Source organism: Sminthopsis crassicaudata, chromosome 2 (genome assembly GCF_048593235.1).
Source record: "Sminthopsis crassicaudata isolate SCR6 chromosome 2, ASM4859323v1, whole genome shotgun sequence".
In the NCBI taxonomy this organism is placed as follows: domain Eukaryota; kingdom Metazoa; phylum Chordata; class Mammalia; order Dasyuromorphia; family Dasyuridae; genus Sminthopsis; species Sminthopsis crassicaudata.
Window position 1 is genome coordinate 492962444 of NC_133618.1, and position 18812 is coordinate 492981255.

An 18812-nucleotide genomic window follows, 5' to 3' on the forward strand; every position below is an offset into this window, starting at 1 on the left:
TCTGTCTCCGTCTCTTTTCCCATGCATATCTAGCTCTGGCCTCACTAAAACAAAAGGACTTTTCATGTGTACCTCATCTGAAATAAATCTAGTTTACAGGGACCCTTCCCATACCCATTTCACCTAACTCTTGCAAAATGTTCCTGCTCTGCCCTTACTCGCATCCTTGCCCGCTTTTCCTTCTCTCTATATTCCCTGGCCCTGGTCTCCCTGAAGGAGGAGTCCCCACATCCCCCCTGTCCTAAGGAAATGCCAGACAAAAGCCCGAGCTTGGTTTTGGGGGGGCCCAGGCCTGCATTCTTTCAGAGACAGCACCTGACATTTCGACACCCCCCCACACACACACACACCTGGTTTTAGAGTCTTGGGACTGACAATGGAGAAGGAGATGAGTCTCCAGGGGCATCTCCAGGCTTCTCCGTGTGCCAGGTGGAAGGTCCTGCCCTGGACGGGGCGTATTGGGAGATCCTCAGTCCTCAGGCAGCCAGGGTCTAATTCCCTGTGCCCCTGAACACTCTGCCTGTCACCCTTCTCCCAAGCATTTACTTGGCTATGCCACAGGAACTAAAGCCCTTTCTGAGAGACCAGGGGCAGGCCCTTCAGCCAGAATGTATTTTGTGACCTCTTTTATGGACAGCCTTCATCACAGCTTATCACACTGTGTCAGATGTGGCACCCAATGGCTCATTGGACCTGCAGTCCCAAGACAGAAGGGCCTCTCGACCCAGGCCAAGCCTGGGGGCCTTTGCTCTCCCCTTGAGCCATGCAAGAGCGTGGCTGATCAGTTTGTAGCCAACGAGACAGATGCGGAGGCTGCCCATATCCAAGAACCCAGGGTAGCAAGCAAGCCCTTCTCCCTCAGACCAGTGCTTGCTGCCATCACGACCTACTTTTGTCACTTTTGGTTGCAGAGAAAACAGTTCACATTCTCCTTGGAGGCATTAGGAGTAGATATAAAACTGAACCAAAAACACCCCTGGAAAATGAAAAAGATTGCAGGCCTGAGCCCCAAACTCCTACACCCCAAAGGTTTCCTCCTTCTTTATACAACTACCCCGGACCTCCAAGGAAATCCAGCTGTGTCCCCAACCTCTGGGTTGGGTCAGCAAAATTCCTCCAGAATTCCACTGAGACAAAATTGAGACTAAAAAGCTGATTTATTAAGAGAATACGGAAAGAAGGGAAATAAAACAAAATAAGGCACGGAAGATCAGAACTAATGTAATATAAAGAGGTGGCAAAAATATTTCTTTTGACCTTGTCTAACCCTGTCTGCAGAGTCTTATTCTCCACATTGGTTTCTGCAAGCAGCAGCTAGCAAAAAAAAAAAAAGAAAAAAAAAAAAAAAGGTGGGCGAGGTGGGGGTGGAGACTGCTGCTCCTGCTTCCAAAAGAAAATCATTTCTTGGAAAGAAAAGACATCTTGCAGGTTTCAGCTCTGTGCCCTTGGGAGGCAAAGAATAGCTTTCACTCAGTCACCTCAAGCAGCCGGGAACCCTAGAGAAGAGTGTTGGACCAAAATCTGTTATGTAGTATTAGGCAAATCACCCTCTCAGCCTTGGTTTCCTCATCTGTGAAATGGGGATAATGGGCAGGGTTGTTGTAAGGGCCAAATTAAATAGCCCTTCCAAAGCACTATATGAGTGCTTCTTGTTATTATCAACGAGTCACCATTTATTAAGCACAGAGCCCAGGAAATAGTGGGCACTGAATAAGTGCTATTGACTCTGTGGAAGTGGTCTGGCCAAGGAGAGTCTCCTTATTTCTGATAGCCATGTCTTTCTGAGGGGCAGCGAGGTGGTGCAGTGCACAGAGGGCCAGATCTGGAGTCACCAAAACCCCCTTCCTGAGTTCGAGTCTAGCCTCACTCATTAGCCGTGTAGCTCTGCAAGTCACTTCACCTGTCTGCCTCAGTTTCCTCATCTGTAAAATGAGCTGGAGAAGGAAATGGCGAACCATTCATGGTCTTTATGAAGAAAACCCTGAATGGGTTCACAAAGAATCTAAAACAACATAACAACCATGCCTTACCTGAGATCACATTAGTTTTTCTGGCTGCCATATCACACTGTTGATTCACATTGAACTTACAATCAACTAAAATTCTGAAATATTTTTCAGACTAATTTTTGTTTAACCATGTCTTCTCTACCTTTTACTTATGAAATTGACTTTTTTTAACATAAGGGAAAGATTTGGGATTAGAGTTGGGCAAGGGGGAAGTCTCTTTAATTTCCTATTTAGTGATCAGAGAACTAAATGGTAATAGAGAGAGCGCTGGTCTCAAAGGCAGGATGGAAGGCCTGGGTTGAGGTCCCCTGCACATACTGGCTGTGTGATCCTTAACTCTAGGTCCCGTAGACCAGAACTTCTTAAATTTTTTCCATTCACAATCCTTTTTCACCCAAGAAATTTTTACATGACCTTGGGTATATAGGAATATAAAATAGGCAGACAAATCAAACATTTACTGATAATAAATCATAATTTTATAGCCCCTACATGCAGTTCCCAGACCCCATTTGGAGTCAAGAACCACAGTTTAAAAAAACTGGGCCTTACAAGACTTTCTGATACTCTAAGTTGCACCTATATGGGTAGAGGGAGTTTCCTCATCTGGTAGTTCCCTTGACCAGTGAAATCATGGATTTAGGTCCTATCCTTAGATAAAGCTTAGCATTTATTTTCATCAGATTCTATATTATCAGATCTGGTGCAATTCAGTCCAATTTGAATCCTTACTCAATTATCCAGCCTGTTAGCTAGCCCTCCCAGCTCAATGCCAAACACCAGAGAGTCAAGTGTAGATCCCTGGGCCACTGCACTGAAGACCTCCTGCTGCTGGAAATCAAAGTACCAATAACTTCTTTGAGGGTCCCCATTCGACCAGTTCCATATTCATCTATTTTAATCACCATCTTACCCACATCTTTTCCTTTCCTTTACTACTCTGCTCTAAAATCCTGCCAGAAACTGAAATCAAGAGAACTGCCCTATAGTTTGCAGATTCAGGTCCCTTTTTTGAAAATTTGAATATATGTAATTCTCCAGTCCGGCAAGAGCTCACCAAGACTCATGAGTTTTCACAGATCTCACAGACCTCAGCTCAGCAGTCACATCTGTCAGTTCTTTCAGTACCCAAGGGTGTATTTCATCTGGAATAGATGATTTGAATTGACTACAGGTAGCCAGGTCCCCTCTTCCTCTCTCATTCCGTCTTTGGTGTTCACTTCCCAGTTAGCCATTTTTGTTCTTTCCCTTTTCATCTAAAGGTCACTTTCTTCAGTGGAGAAAATAGAAACAAAGGGAGAATTCATCAACTGCTTTTCTCTTTCTCATCATCCCTTCCTTTGCACCTTAGCCTTTTTAGCTCTTTCTCTTTTCCACAATATACTCTTTTTTTGGTTGTTGTTTTAATTATAAGTTTTGTTTTTATATCCCAAACACCTAGAATAGTGCCTTGTACATAGTAAGTATTTAACAAATGCTTGTTGAATTGAATTGAAAAGTCTGAGAGAATCTCAGGTCTCTAAGTATGGAAGCCTAGAGGTTCCACAAGCTGGAACAGTGAATTTGGAAGGAGAAGTTGGTCCAAGGGAAAATAATGAGCTTTGTTTTGATGAGGTTTAGGTTTTGGGGTTCCCTTTAGTAGGGAACTGAATGATGAGGTCTAGATTCAGGGAACCAAACTGAGATCAGGGTTTCTGGTGGTCAGGGAGTTAAATGATAGGGTCTAGTGGCAGGTTCGGGGTTCAGGGAACCAGCTGGAGAGGTTGGCTCCCCTGCACCCCTTGGGAGTCAGCTCAAGGGTAGGGAGTTTTGGGGAACCCCCTTCTGGCGGCGCAGAGGTCCTTCATAAAGGAATTACAGACCCGAAAATCTAGACTGATAAAAGAAGTTTATTACTGGCATTGGGAAGTCAGCCTTTGCTATGCCTGAATAGAAAGACTGGCTTCCTTAGTGGCAAGGTCTGACAGAGAAGTAAAGTCTAGAGAAATCCCCACAGAGAGGTATAAAGTCCCATTAGGGAGATGGGTGAGGAGAAAGAGAGTGTGCACCGGAAGAGACCGTCATCCCAGAGGGCAGAGGCTTCCTTGGCATACCATGGCATGTTAGGGCCTCTGCAAACAGAGGGTTTTAGGTTGGCTCTTTTATAATCGGAGCTTTGGCTACAAGCAGGTCTGCTCCATGGTGGAGTTCCACATTGGCCCTTTTTATCCACAAGCTGGAAGTGAGAAAATCTTAGAACTGAATAGGGTTGGAATTCTGCAGCTCTGGACTGAACCAGCCCCACCTGATAAACCACTTTATCTTATTCCCTGGGGCTATCTCTCCCTGAGGCAGGGTCCAAGGAGATTTTCTCCTTCCAGGATCTTCCAGTGCTTTACTGCACGGCGTTCCCAGAGTCTGAGTCTGAGACTCCCGTCAGCTTCATCCATCTTTTCTGTTCTGTTCCTCCGTTTATAACCGTACGAGGGTCTCATTTCTCTGAAGTGAATTAGGCCGCTTGTCTGAAGGCAGAGGGATGAGTGAGATGGCCTCAAGCCCCAGGGTTTTATTCCCTTCATTATCATCACTGAAAAGGATCAGGAGAGACAGACTTGGGGCTTTAACTTTTCCCACTCCTAAGCTTTTCGCTGAGAATCACACAACCCCGGGTACTTAGGTGTATAAAACAGGCTTCCAAATCAAGCACAACTGGTAACAGATGCTCCGCCTTCAGTTCTGGGACCTCCCAGGAGGCCTGGAGCCGCGCTCGGACGCCGCGGACCGCTCGGGGTCTCTCTGACTGCCATGACTACCAGGCCTTGATTCTCTCTGTTTCTCTCCTAGGCCCCAACGCCTTCACTGAAGCCGTGACCTACATCCAGTCCCAGTATGAGAACAAGAACAAGTCCACCAACAAGGAGATCTACACACATATCACTTGTGCCACTGACACCAATAACATCCAGTTTGTTTTTGACGCGGTGACGGATGTCATCATCGCCAACAACCTCCGCGGCTGTGGACTCTACTGAGCCCGAAACCCCCGCCTGTCCCGAAAGCCCCCCGCCCTGTTCAGCCTCCCTCTTCCCCTGCCCCGTCCCCCCTTGGAACAAGAGCGTCTGCACCGTTCCCATTACTCATCCTCACCAAGAAGGAAGAACGGAGGGAGCGCGGCTGAGGGAAGGGAAGGAGAAAACTCCCTCCTGTCCCCACCCGCGTATTCCCCTAAGACGCGTCGTCTCCGAATCCCTCTTTGAGCTTTCGTTGTTCAGATGTAGGAGTGGCAGCCGATTCTGGGTAGCAGGCTGGGGCGCCACAACAGTGTGGGACACGAGGGATTGAGAAGAGAACAAGCGAGGAATCCATCCATCACCTCCCAGGCTCACCTTTAGCTTAACCTATGAAATGCGTTTTGTCAGGAAGGCGTCTTTGGAACTTCAGATTGGAAGGATACAGATTCCTTGACTACTGTTCTTTGGTTTGCTACAGATTTGGAAAACCTCTAAGACAGAGTCTCGGCCAAAGCAAGCATCCCTTTGGGGGAGTTTCTCCCTAGCTGCACTAGTGGCGGTCCTTGGGTTTTAAGCAGGAAAGGGTCCTTATCTGGCAAGGATGTTGGCCAAAAACAGAAGCAGCCATTCTGCTCTTTGCTCACATCTCTCCTGCAGGACAGCTTCGGCCCCAGAGCCCAGGATGATTTGACTTTTCTGGAGCCTGCCAGGCCATTAGGCAAAGTGTTCAGGGCTCTGGGCCTCCCCTCTGCAACTTCCCCTCCCCACCCACCAGGGCAACATGGCCTAGGTTCCTCCCCAGGCCCTCAGGATCTTGTCCATTCGTTCCCCAGGGATTGAACCTCCCCTACAGTTCAGGTCCCCAAATGATTTCTGTTCCCCCGCCTGCCTCTACCTTTGGGTAGAATCATCTACATCGACAGCCTCTTTGCAGAAGGGAAGATGGTGAGGAGAGGGCCAGACAAATGTGTGAAATGCAGAGGCTCTATTGCCTCTCTTGTACTTCCTTCTTTCTTTCCATGGTAGAAGATCCTGAGAGGCTCCACGGAGCCCCATCCTGAGATGGAGTTCAGTCTTCGCGGGTCTTTATGTCGAGGGGCCGTAGGGCAGAGTTGAGAAGTTGCATAGTTGGGATAAGAGGAAGGGAAGCGAGAGAGAGAAAGGAATGAGGGTCCGTCCATTTAGAAAAAGCAAAGGATCTAGAGGAGGTGGTAGTGGAAGCTCCAAGTTCCCTGGCCATGTTTCTAGTAGTATTACTAAAGCCCACAAAGAGCTGCTTTTCTCTGGAGTTGTTTTCTCGTGATCTTATTCCTAGGGAGGTTGTTTGTAGGATCTTGGGGCACTGGAAAGGGAGGGAAATGAAATTGTCTTGAAATAGTGATTCATGAAAGTGTTCTGGCAGCTGTTGGCAGTGGCTTCCAAAGCATAGGAGCCTTATAGGAGCATATGGATCCCCCTGTGCCCAGTCAGAATTCACGGAGAGAGCCTTACACCCCACCTCCATCCTAGTGTTGTCATGGGAAACCAATGAATTAATTACCAGTCTTTCCAGGCTTGTGTTTCACAGGGGGTGGAAGAGAGATTGAGGGAAGACAGGGTTCAAAATCCCTGCAGAATTGTCCCTCCAGCTGGACAGGGAAGAGTTGAGATGTAAAGTATTCTTAAGAAGTACCTTAGAACGCCGTGCCCACGTCTCGGCAGAAGGACTTGGCCACGAGGCCATGGCTTCTTTCCCAGCCAAGCACTTAAGAGCTGGGACACTTGTCTGTCTCAGAACTTTCATCTTCCTGCTGCCAGAATCTCCCGCACACCTCAGAGAGTGGGCCCAGTGGAAGCTGGGGCTCAGTTAGTGCGCAAACAGGATGTCACCCGTGGCCAGCGCTGGGCCGCGGAGGCGAGTTCTCCAGGCCACGCTCTGTGTCCCTGACCAGTGGAACCCTCCTGGGCTGGCTGACGACATGAAGCCGGACCAAGGGTTTGGAGGTTGACCCTTGGGGGTGGTTCTGCTGGTGGCGGTTTGTAAGGAGTCCCTCTGTCACAACACAACCTCCCATCACAGTTCCTACTGCTGTAGAAACAGCCCATCAGCAGCTGGGAGAAAGATTTCACTCACATTCTCTCTCCTGGGACTCAAAGCCTGGATTTCCCCCTTTGTGTAATTTCAAGCACTTGGTTCTGAGGGGGGCCCCAGAAAAAGCCCCAAAGAAGCAGGACTGCTCTTCCCTAGTTCCTCCGAGTTTGCTGAGCGCTCTTTGGCCCCTCCTGTGTCCTTTCTGGTCTAGTTAGGAAATAGAGGAGACAGTTTAAAAGTCACCACCCAGAGGTGGTGACGGGGAGCTACCTCAGTGCCAAAGTGCTGAGAGGAGTCCTTTCTCACCTCTCCCCCTCCCCTTGCTGCGTTTGTCCGAACCCCTGGGCACAAAGCACAGTGAAAAAAGGGAGCATTCACTTCGTGCCTGAAGTTGCTTCCCTGTCCTCCTGCCCTCCCACGGGCCCCAGCAGTCAGTGGCTCGTTCTGTCCCTGGTCAATCCCAATGCAGTTCTCTAGTGTTAATAGATCCCACTTGGGACGAGGCTCCCCCCAAGGCTGTGGGATATGTAAGAGGGGGTGGGGAGGACAGGCTGACAGCCGTTCCTGTAGCCTCCCCCTCCTCCCGTCCCTCAGCGTGGTCCCCGGGCTCACCAGGGCCCTGAGAGGAGCAGCATGGCCCAGGAGGGCAAGCAGAGAACCCAGTCCAGAGAGCGGGCTGCTGCTCCTGGCTGCTCCAAGGCAACCCTCCCCTTCTCTGGGACTCAGTGTCTACAGCAGCCACATAAAGCAGGTGACCACAGTGGTGTTTAAGTCCCCTTTCAGCCCTGACCTTGTGTCACCGGGGTGGCCAACAGAGGGTCAGCCCCGAGTCAGGACAAGTTGGGATGGGTCACTTCTGGCACATGCCAGTGTGTGACCAGGGCAAGCCCCTTAGTCTGAGAACCCCAAGGAATCGACCCTCTTGAGATTAACTTACAAATTGAGTTTCCATATCCAGAATACCAATAACCTCCCTGTTCCGGGCCCAAAACAACAAATTTCCCTAACTTTCGGGATTCTCCTCCCAACTTTCCTGGGCTGCCATTCTTACTACCACTGAAATTTCCCAGGCCCTCACTGGAGACACGCAGCTCCAGTCCCTGGGGGGCTCTGCTTTGGACTGCCCACCTCTACACCTTTGTCTCTGGGTGTCCAGCCTTCTCTGGACCTCAGATCCTCATCTGGCAAAAGCGGTTGGAGGGCCGGTCTCCGGTCCCTCACCCCTCCTTGCTATGGCCCGGGCCCCTTTCCAGAATCTCTCTCTCCATTATAACCTCCAGGACCCCCTTTACTTCCCGGCTGCAGTTTCACTGGCTCCTGGGCCCATCCAGCCCAAACTCTGGTAGAGAAAAGGTGTCTGTGCCATCAACGAGCCTGGCTTTGTTTCCCAGGACACAAACACCCACTTAATAACTCAGTAATTACCCCCCTCACCACAGACGGTGTAATTACATCCTCGGCCGGGAGAAATAATGACACTGTGCTCAGTTATTTCTGTAATCAAAATCAGGGCGATCGTGGGAGCCCGAGGGCTCCGTGTGGGCCCGTCTCGGGCTCCTGGAGCCGGCTTCGCCCGTGCCCTGCACCCACGGCTCCCAGGCAGGGCTGGCTCTATAATCCCCGGATGGTTGGTGACAGGGCCCTCCCAGCTCTGTGGTGCTGACTTTTCAGGAAGACGGATGGTTAGCCGCCACTGCCCCCCTCTCTGGTGATGGGCCGAATGACCTATGTCACTCTGTGAAGGGCTGAATGTCCCCTCTCTGGGGGGAACTCGGGGTTTAGGAGTCCAGAGGGGTCAGTTCTTATGCTACCAAAAAAATGACTCTAATAGTGGCATTTCGGACCCTCACAAACCAGCAAAGTGAGGGCCAGGGAAATCTTAGAAGTGAATGGCATCCTGGAGCCAGAGACTGCAGTATTTTAAAATTTTCACTGGGAGAACTTGGGACTTGATGTATCTTTCTGTTGATTATCTAGACTTAAGAAAATGATGGAGAAAGAGTTACTAGCATGCCCTTATTTGTTGTGTTCTTCGGGCTTTACCATACTTCTTGAGGGTTCAGCTTCCTTCTTTGTTAGATGAGGAGATTAGTCCAGATGACCCCTGAGGTGAGTTCCAGTTCTAAGTCAACCATCCTGTGATGTATGATGTCATGTAGGTCTCCATCTTCTTAACACATAACATGGCACAGAAGAAAGAGCATCTGCGCTGGAAGGTGTTCTGAATCCAGAGGCAGAGGCCGGAGAAGCCCCACGGCTGATGCTTATGTAAGACCTCCGTGAGCCTGGCCAAGCCCCAGGCTCTCTGGGACATCTGTAAAGTGAGGAGAGGGTTCCATTCCACGGCCACAGAGATCCCTTCTCCCAAGAGATGAGACATCCGTGCACACTAACTGAGGGGGGTGAGCCTCTGTTTTCTCAAAAGAGGAAGGAAAAGGTGGAATTCGATGAACCTCAAGGTTTGACCTGGTTGCTTTTGCTCAAGTCCCCTGGTCCAGAAATTTCTGTTGTTTGGGAGTGGGAAAGGTGAGAGGACAGGTCAGAAGATAGGGGGGTCCTAAAGCCAGTTTATAGCAGTAAGTCAGTTAAAATTTCAGAGTAAGCAATTACAGCTTGGAGATTGGTAAATACTACGCATCAGGGCTCAATTTATTGTTTTGTTGGTTGTCTAAACTTAAGAGAGTATTGGAAGAAATGTTAACAATGCAGATTAAAATTAAATATGTTGTATTTTTTTTGGGGGGGAGAACCAGTTGTTTAACATTTACTGGCACTCCCATAGAAAGAACTTGGGGACTTGCCCAGTTGTCATGGGAGGAAGGAGACTTGGGTATCTTTATCAATGTCCTTAAAGCATCTTTCTAAATTAGAACCTAATGTTTTGCCAGTCCGCTCTTACTCCTTACCCCTCACTCCCCAATCCATGACCCAGGGAGGAAAGCAGGTGAAACCAGCCCTTTTAAAATCAGCTTGTCTTGGGCAAATTTGCTCCAAAGCTAAAGACGCCATGGAAGCCAGAGGTTAATTTCTGCCAAAGTGCTGAAGGAGTGACAGCTGAGCTATATGGCAGGTTAGGGGACTCCCCCAAGCTGTGAAATAGGGGTCCGGGATTGAGCCAGCTTCCTGGGGGCACTGGGCCTTCTCTCGGGGCTTCTGAACATTAGACCTTCAGCAGTGGGGACAAAGCCCAAACTAGCCACAGAAATCGGCCACCTTGGGGTCGTTGTCCAGCCATGTAGATGGGATAGAGCAGGTAAGCCGTTATGGGAGAGGAGGCAAGGACCAGACGTGAAAAGGAGGCAGGGAGTGAGGAATGCCACGGCCTTGTGGTTTATCAGCCCCGCTCAGCCCAGATCCTTTCCCTCTCTCTGCACATCCCTTACTGCAAGAGTCTGGTTTGGAGAGAACAAGAGCCGACTCTAACTCACCCTGAGGGACCCAAGGGGACGATCCAATCTGACCTCCTCTTCCTGCCCTTCAACATGCCAGTCAAGGGGCAAAGCTTCTGGCCCCTCAGACCACCTGCAGGTCAGTTCTGTGACCACTCTCAGTTTGGGGGAGGCGCTCTTTGATGTCCTTATCCACCCATGCCCAAAGGCAGCCACGTTTCACAGTAAGATTATTAACTGGGACTTCTTGGGAAAGAGGGCGGAAGTTCCTATTCCGTCAGGACGTGGATCCATCTTCCGTCCTCCCCTAGCACTGCTTACCCCATCCTTGGCCACTTAGGCATCGCACCCAAGAGATGGCTACTGACTCTCTTAGGGTTTTTTTAAACCCCATAACTACTCCAGGATCTCCTAAAATTCAAGAAAGGCATCAGATTCCAGCCTTGACTCCAGGACCTCATCCCAGGTCTGATAAAGTCTAAGACTGACCAAAAACAGAATGGAGATTCCTATAACAAGGATGAGCCCACAAAATGCTCTCATACAAAGTTCAGCTCCTAACATAGGTTTTGAAGATCTCCAAGGTTAGTGATTCCACAAGCTCCGAGTAGTTCTATCTAACCCACATCCTTCCTTCTGTTCATTTCTTCTTACTCTGTTCTTCATGTGGCTTAGCATACTCCAGAAATAACTCATCATTTCTATGAATGTTATGATGAAGTCACCCCTGTCTTCTTTCCTTCAGGCTAAATAATTCGAGACCCCTCATGTTTCTGAGAAAGAAACAGAGTGAGAGATGTGGGTAGCCTTTCTTATTTTTGTCTTTTCTCTGCTCTTCGTGGAGTAAATCTCTTCTAGCCTGATTATTATTCTAGGCTCAAGGAGGCAAGAGAAGAAATCTAGAATCTAAACACAAAGTTGCTGCGTGGGAGGAAGCATGCGGAACTTGTTTGGACACTTGCAGGGACAGACACTTGATGAGCATATTCCATCCCCAGGCTACACTTGAAGAAGCTGACTGTTCAACATCGAAAGGACGGAGTTGTAGTCTGAGGGAAATCAGACCCGAGAAAGACCAACTGAAAAAGGACATGAGAAAGAAATACTTAGCACTGTTGGATATCTAGAAACCAAGTTTCCTGTTGCTCCCTGGTAGACGCCTCTCTGCCTCTAGACAAGAATTAAGAATCCATTTAGTAACTACACTTAGGAGACGGGTCTCCTCCTCTGGATAGCTCTGAGAGCAGCATCCCTCTCACAAAAGGCACCAACCCAAAGGTCTTGAATCCCCAGAAGAGGCAGGGAAAAGGGAAGAAAAGTGATTCTTTATCTAGAGCTCAAAGCTTTTTATTTGATCTATTCTGAACATTATTCCTTGCCTTGTAATGAATGGATAAAGAAAAGGAAAGGTGGCCAGGAGAGGGTTCCCTCTACGAGGGAGCTGTTCTCTCTTGCCCTTACACCAAGATCAGCCTTAAGCTAATCTCATTCTCCTTTCTCAGGAAAGGCTGGCAGTTCCATTAACCAACGGCAGTTTTTGCATAACTTCTCCCTGTCCCTCTTCCTGTCTCCATCTCTCTCTTTCTTGAAGATCTACTCTCAATCTGAGCTTTTCTCAGCACTTTTCCCCTTCTCCCCTGTTCCCAGCATCCCCATAGGGAGAGTCCCTGCCATCCTGGCTTCCCGACCCTTGGTATTCCCCACTCAGTGAACACAGCCCAGCTTCCCACCAGGCACACAAAATCCCACCCAGCTGATGGAATTATCTCACTCTTTGGCAAAGCCTTCTCCTGTGGGGGCAGTCTTGCCCTATCCACCAGCATCCCCACCCAATCTGTATTAACTGTAATTTTGTAAGATGAGTGACTCTGGTTTAATAAATCTTTAGTTACTGTAATAATTTATTGGCTGTCCGTAATGTATTTATTAGTCTCCACATGTTAATAAAGTGCCAGCTCTTTTCTAGTGTGATCATGTGTGTTTGTGCTCCCCCTTCCCCTTATCTCCCTTCTTTTCCAACACCGTCTGATCCCCAGAGAGTCTCATAGTGAGATGGCTGGTCATTCACTCATCTCCTAGCTCAGGAGAAAGCAAGGCTGGAGAAAACTAGCCTAGGAGACAAAACCTGGGGTGTAGGCCTGACTCTGCTTAGCAAATATCTGTGTGACCTTAAGCAAACCATTTAGCATCTTTGGGCCTCAATTTTTTCAACTGCCAACTTTCTACTTCAAGAAGCAAAATTTCATCAATGTGGATCATTATGTACCTTTGTACCTGTCACTTGTGGCTATGCCTAAAAGGAACCATCATTTGGTAGTTTGTCTTCTGAGGATGGGCTCTCCAGCTGCGGCTGGTCTGAGGATGGGCTCTCCAGCTGCGGCTGGTCTGAGGATGGGCTCTCCAGCTGCGGCTGGTCTGAGGATGGGCTCTCCAGCTGCGGCTGGTCTGAGGATGGGCTCTCCAGCTGTGGCTAGTTTCTGGGGATGGGCTCTCCAGCTGTGGCTAGTTTCTGAGGATGGGCTCTCTAACCGGTGGCTAGTCTTCTGAGGATGTGCTCTCTAACCGGTGGCTAGTCTTCTGAGGATGGGCTCTCCAGCTGCGGCTGGTCTGAGGATGGGCTCTCCAGCTGTGGCTGGTCTGAGGATGGGCACTCCAGCTGTGGCTAGTTTCTGAGGATGGGCTCTCCAGCTGTGGCTAGTTTCTGGGGATGGGCTCTCCCACTGGTGGCTAGTCTTCTGAGGATGAGCTCTCCAGCTGCGGCTAGTCTGAGGATGGGCTCTCCAGCTATGGCTGGTCTGAGGATGGGCTCTCCAGCTGTGGCTGGTCTGAGGATGGGCTCTCCAGCTGTGGCTGGTCTGAGGATGGGCTCTCCAGCTGTGGCTGGTCTGAGGATGGGCTCTCCAGCTGTGGCTGGTCTGAGGATGGGCTCTCCAGCTGTGGCTGGTCTGAGGATGGGCTCTCCAGCTGTGGCTGGTCTGAGGATGGGCTCTCCAGCTGTGGCTAGTTTCTGGGGATGGGCTCTCCCACTGGTGGCTAGTCTTCTGAGGATGAGCTCTCCAGCTGCGGCTAGTCTGAGGATGGGCTCTCCAGCTGTGGCTGGTCTGAGGATGGGCTCTCCAGCTGTGGCTGGTCTGAGGATGGGCGCTCCAGCTGTGGCTGGTCTGAGGATGGGCTCTCCAGCTGTGGCTGATCTGAGGATGGGCTCTCCAGCTGTGGCTAGTTTCTGGGGATGGGCTCTCTAACCGGTGGCTAGTCTTCTGAGGATGAGCTCTCCAGCTGCGGCTAGTCTGAGGATGGGCTCTCCAGCTATGGCTGGTCTGAGGATGGGCTCTCCAGCTGTGGCTGGTCTGAGGATGGGCTCTCCAGCTGTGGCTAGTTTCTGGGGATGGGCTCTCCCACTGGTGGCTAGTCTTCTGAGGATGAGCTCTCCAGCTGCGGCTAGTCTGAGGATGGGCTCTCCAGCTGTGGCTGGTCTGAGGATGGGCTCTCCAGCTGTGGCTGGTCTGAGGATGGGCGCTCCAGCTGTGGCTGGTCTGAGGATGGGCTCTCCAGCTGTGGCTAGTTTCTGGGGATGGGCTCTCCCACTGGTGGCTAGTTTTCTGAGGATGAGCTCTCCAGCTGCAGCTAGTCTGAGGATGGGCTCTCCAGCTGTGGCTGGTCTGAGGATGGGCTCTCCAGCTGTGGCTAGTTTCTGGGGATGGGCTCTCCCACTGGTGGCTAGTCTTCTGAGGATGAGCTCTCCAGCTGTGGCTGGTCCTCTGAGGATGGGCTTCTTCATCTAAGATGACAGTCACATAGTTCATCTTCTGTTCTGTTGTTGGAGCTTGGCTAACATGGCAAGACCTACTTAGCAGAATCTTAAGGAATTGAGGGCCTCTTCCCCATGACTCCAGGAAGTACTACTGTTAATATATGTCCTCCCTACCTCACAGGGATGTTGTGAGGATTAAATGAAATAATGAATGCTGACTAATGCAAGAAATGTTAATTATTTTGTAATCAAAATGTTCTACCTAGTGATTGTGAGAAGTTAATATCCTTATTTAGACAACCATGGATAGGGAGGGACAAAATCCTTCCTTAGCTTGTCTTTTAGCTTAAGTTTTAGAGTTTGGATGGGTTGATCTAAAGGGGGATGTCTGCTGGATCATAAGTAAACAAAATAACTGGTGATATTGAAGAGGGGAACTCTGAAAATCCTTGAAGGAAAAAATCTCTTTCAATTCTGACTCAATAAGGGATCCTGCCCCAAATCCTTAAATTCATTTAAGGGAAAAGGGATTTTCGGAGTTCCGGGGTCCCCTCTTCGATATGACTGTCTTCAAAAATCAATAACTGCCAAGACTTGCTTTAAAATATATTTTGTGTATACTTCACCTGCAAAAAAAAAAAAAAAATTAGACCTATGTCTGTCTTTTCAGTCTCTGCCTTTCAGTTGGTCTTGATGTGGTCCATTTTCCTCAAACTTCAGCTGTCTTCTACTCCCTACTTTGGACCACCATCCCCCCCAACCAAAAAAGAAAGAAAGAAAGAAAGAAAAGAACCCAAGTGTTTAAGTACAAGAGAAAAAATAATATATATTTCAGTATAATTTAAAAAGGGTTTCTGCTCTATCGGTAGAGGAAAGGCAAGGAGCAGACTGCAGCACAAATGTGGGTATCTAGGGGTTGAGGGGAGATGCTAAAGCCTTTTCACATAGGGCGGTTTAGATTTTAAACTCAAGGTAATCCAGGCTGGCACGCTCGGATTATCAGGAAAAAGGAGACTTCTGAAGGAGGGTTATCCAAATGTACAATGGGAATAGGGCTGGAGAAGCACTAGGCTTCTCAAAATCAAATCCCATTGGTAGGATGTTGTGAACAGAGAGACTGGCTTGGGTGAGGTTGTTTCCTACATCACTTCCCGCTCCTCCCCCCTCCCCCTGTTTATATTGAAGTCCCTGTCCTGGGTTCCAGCCTGAAATAGACCCCAGTCCCCCGACTCAGGGTCTCCAGAATGGTTTTCACTGGTAGTTTTTAGAGAAGCTCTTTACAACACTCGCTGGTTGTTCAGTGAAGATTGAGGCTTTTCTGTGGGATGGAGAGCCCAGATACCTGCAAGGTAGATGTTGATTTTGTCCAGTGTTCTCCACATAAGCAACAAAGCAACCTGCTGAAACCTGAAATTCCCAGCCAAATGCCAATGATGAGACACTGTGGCTCTCACACCTCATTTTCTGAATAGGTTCCATCAGCAAATGAGTCATCGATATGCAGAGTGGCTCCCTTAGATTAATGGGCTCATGCAAATTACAAAGGGACCCGTTCAGAAAACCTGAGAGTACAATTTGCTAGTTGACTCTAGACAGGTAATAAGATGATATGCTTTTTTTTTTTTTTTAATTAGTCTATGGAGTAAATGGTAACTACTATTTACTATTTGTTAACTATTCTACAATAATGCTGAGTTTTAAATGAAATGACTCTGCAGGGGTAGTTAAGAGTATAATATGCTTCTCTATAAGCTAATAAGGATATGGGCAATATCACATGATTTATCTGATTATCTAAGCAATAAGGTGAAGGTGCAAACAATTACTCAAAGGGACAACTGGCAGAAATCTTTTAGAGCCAGTTGGAGCTTTCCTGGCTTGAAAATTTTCAGTGGCTCCTTACGGCCTCCAAAATAAACCATAAATTAATTCCTCCACCTAGAATTTAAAACTTTTCTCAATTTGACTCTAGCCTCCCTTTATAGATGATTTGATATTATTCCCCTTCAAACACACTAAATCAGCTTTTTCTCAAAGTGGACAAGCAGTTTCTGGGCCTTTAATCTTGCTGTCCACCCTATCTCCCCTCCCCCTCCAGCCACCTGTCTCTTCCCTCAGCTCAGGTACCATCTTTTTTGCAAAAATTTTCTAACATTTCCTACTTGCTCCTACTTCTTTGAATTAGGCTGTGTGTACACCTAGCACCTTCTTACACCTACACGACTAGAATGTCAGCACTGGATTTTTTTTTTCTTTCTTTTCTTGTTTTTGCACATCTCTGGTATCTTGCCCAGAGGAAGCATTCATGAAAAGAACTGAAAGGAAGTTCCAGAGTCTCTTCTGTGCCACTAAAAAGCTTCAGAACAAGGATTTATGCAGAGGAAATGGTGCAATCATTTTAGTAAATCAGAAATTTACCTGCCAGGCTGTATTTTCAGGCTTTGCTCTGAGGCAAGCTTTGTTTAGCTCACAAATCACCGCAACTCAGTTGCATGTTGTTCTTTAGGGTTCACTGAGCTCTTTTCTCTCCCCAGCTATGTGTTGTTTCCACTTACATTTTGCAGATGAATGGGGCAGGGAGGATGGAATGTCCAGGTCTTAGAGCCAGGATTTGAATTCAAATCTAGGTTACTTCCTGCAACTTTTCATCCAGATAACTTTGTTTATAGTTGCTAAAAGTGCTTGCTTATCTGTGGATGGTAATGGGCAAAGCTGCTTGGGGAGGGACAGAAGTACCCTCTTTGTTGACTCCAAGCTATGTCCACTCTGATCTTTGTTCAAGGGCTTTAACTAATTTTAACCAATTTAAATCTAATCCAAATCTCTAGCCCTGACCTTGACTCTAAACCTCCTGCAAGCAACACAGATATTAATTTCACAATTGAAGCTAGAGGCTTCAAAATAGTGGGAGATGGAAAGGAACTGGGAGAGGAAAGCCATCTGATAGCTTCCAATTTTAACTTTCTTCTCGCTATATTTTGTTATTTCTATGATGCTGAAGAATAAGTATTTTCAGTACCCTCTAAATTTAATACCTTGGGGCAAACCCTTGATTGCCCTTCCCTAGTTACTGCTCCATTAATTGTGCAATTCTTTGGAATGATGTTGACTGTATAGAGGCAGCAGCAGATGAAGGGTTTCTGGATCACAAGTTCTAGCCAAAAAGGCTTCTTATTCTTTTTTCATCAGGGTCCACCTGATTTTATTTTCAATGTCTTTAACAGAATTTTGTATATGAGGGTGTCATTCTGATAGCATTTGAAAATGCCTATTTCATATTTAATAATTTGTGTAAAAATGTGTCTGTATGTTAGAATTTAGTTTTGCTGAGGTTACAAAAAAAAAGAAAAAAGAAATTGATGATTAATAACAGCTAATATTTATCCAACACTTGTTAACTCTCGGATCCTCACCAACCACCCAGGGAAGTCAGGGCTCCTATTGTCCTCATTTTACAGATGAGAAAATTAAGGCAGACAGAAGTTAAGTGACTCAGCGTCACACAACTGTCTGAGGCGCAGTTTTGCCCCCATGTTCAGTAGTCTTCATTGCAGCAGCATCTTTCTGTAACTTGCATATAGGTGATAAGCTACAACATGAACATATTCAGGAATGGTGTCCCTGTAAGTTTAACAATATTATAGCCCTCTTATTCACCTCATGGCTGAAGTTGGGTCGGTGACTTTGCCACTGACGATTGAATCAGAAGGAACTCAATCATGATTTATGTGAACGGGATGGGGTGTATAGAGAGCAGACCTTAAAGGAAAACTGCTTCTAGTTTTGCGCCTGACAGACTTGTAGTGTGACGCTGGACAAGTCAAAGTAGCTCAGAAAGTTAAACATGTTAATCAGAAGCAGAGGAAATACCCTTTTTAAATCACTTCACCTCCCAGCTCCCCAAGTCAATGAAATCACAGGACCTGTCCAAAAATAAAGTCTGCTAATCAGTCCAAAATATAATTCAAGAATCTGAATGTATACGTGTTCAAACTCTTGGCTTTTGATAAATGGGTATATTACTTTTCATTTCACTGACACAACCTAAAACATGCTATTTTCTCTGCCCTAGGCCTTTTGATCAAGTAAAGCAATAGAAACTATATAAATATAAATGGAATATAAATGAAGGCTCCTGCCCTTCTCTAAGACCTTTGAGGCCTACTTGAGCAGACAGCGTCAACCGCTTTTTCCCCCCAGAGTTCAGTACAAGAAAGACAAAAGAGTTAGGTTATGTCTGTGGGTTTATTCTTCTTAGGTAGAAGGTATGCATGGGAGCACAGTGGACCTGAGCTCAAGGTGGGAAGGGATTAGAGAGACAAAAATCACAGTTCGGGGTGTGGAGTGATCATATTGTGGTCTTATCGGGTCCTCTCTGGAAGGGGGTGTTTTTCTGAGCTGGGAGCTGATATGAATCAGATGGAGCTGGTTATCTGGCATAGGGAAGTTCTGGGTTCAGAACACCAACATTGTGAGAAACTTCAGATACAGGAATACTGAGAGAAACTTGCAAAAGACCAGCTTAAGGAATGCTTCTTTCCTCTGATTCCCAAATCAGTCCAGCCCCTTCTGGAGAATAAGGGAGCTCTAGCAAATCAAGGT

General features: G+C 47.6%; 1 protein-coding gene across 2 annotated transcripts in view; it reads left to right on the top strand.

The window, feature by feature from the left end:
* The window catches only part of GNAO1 (G protein subunit alpha o1), a 242860-nt gene that overhangs the window by 218590 nt on the left and 5458 nt on the right, over positions 1 to 18812 (top strand). Inside the window, exon 8 of one of the 2 annotated variants that reach the window (XM_074293462.1) lies at positions 4833 to 5144. The exons of the other annotated variant lie outside the window; for it this stretch is intronic. Within the exon in view, the coding sequence (XP_074149563.1) occupies positions 4833 to 5020 (188 nt within the window). The 3' untranslated portion in view covers positions 5021 to 5144. Of the gene's footprint in view, positions 1 to 4832; positions 5145 to 18812 lie in introns of those variants that run through there. 2 annotated transcript variants of the gene reach the window in all.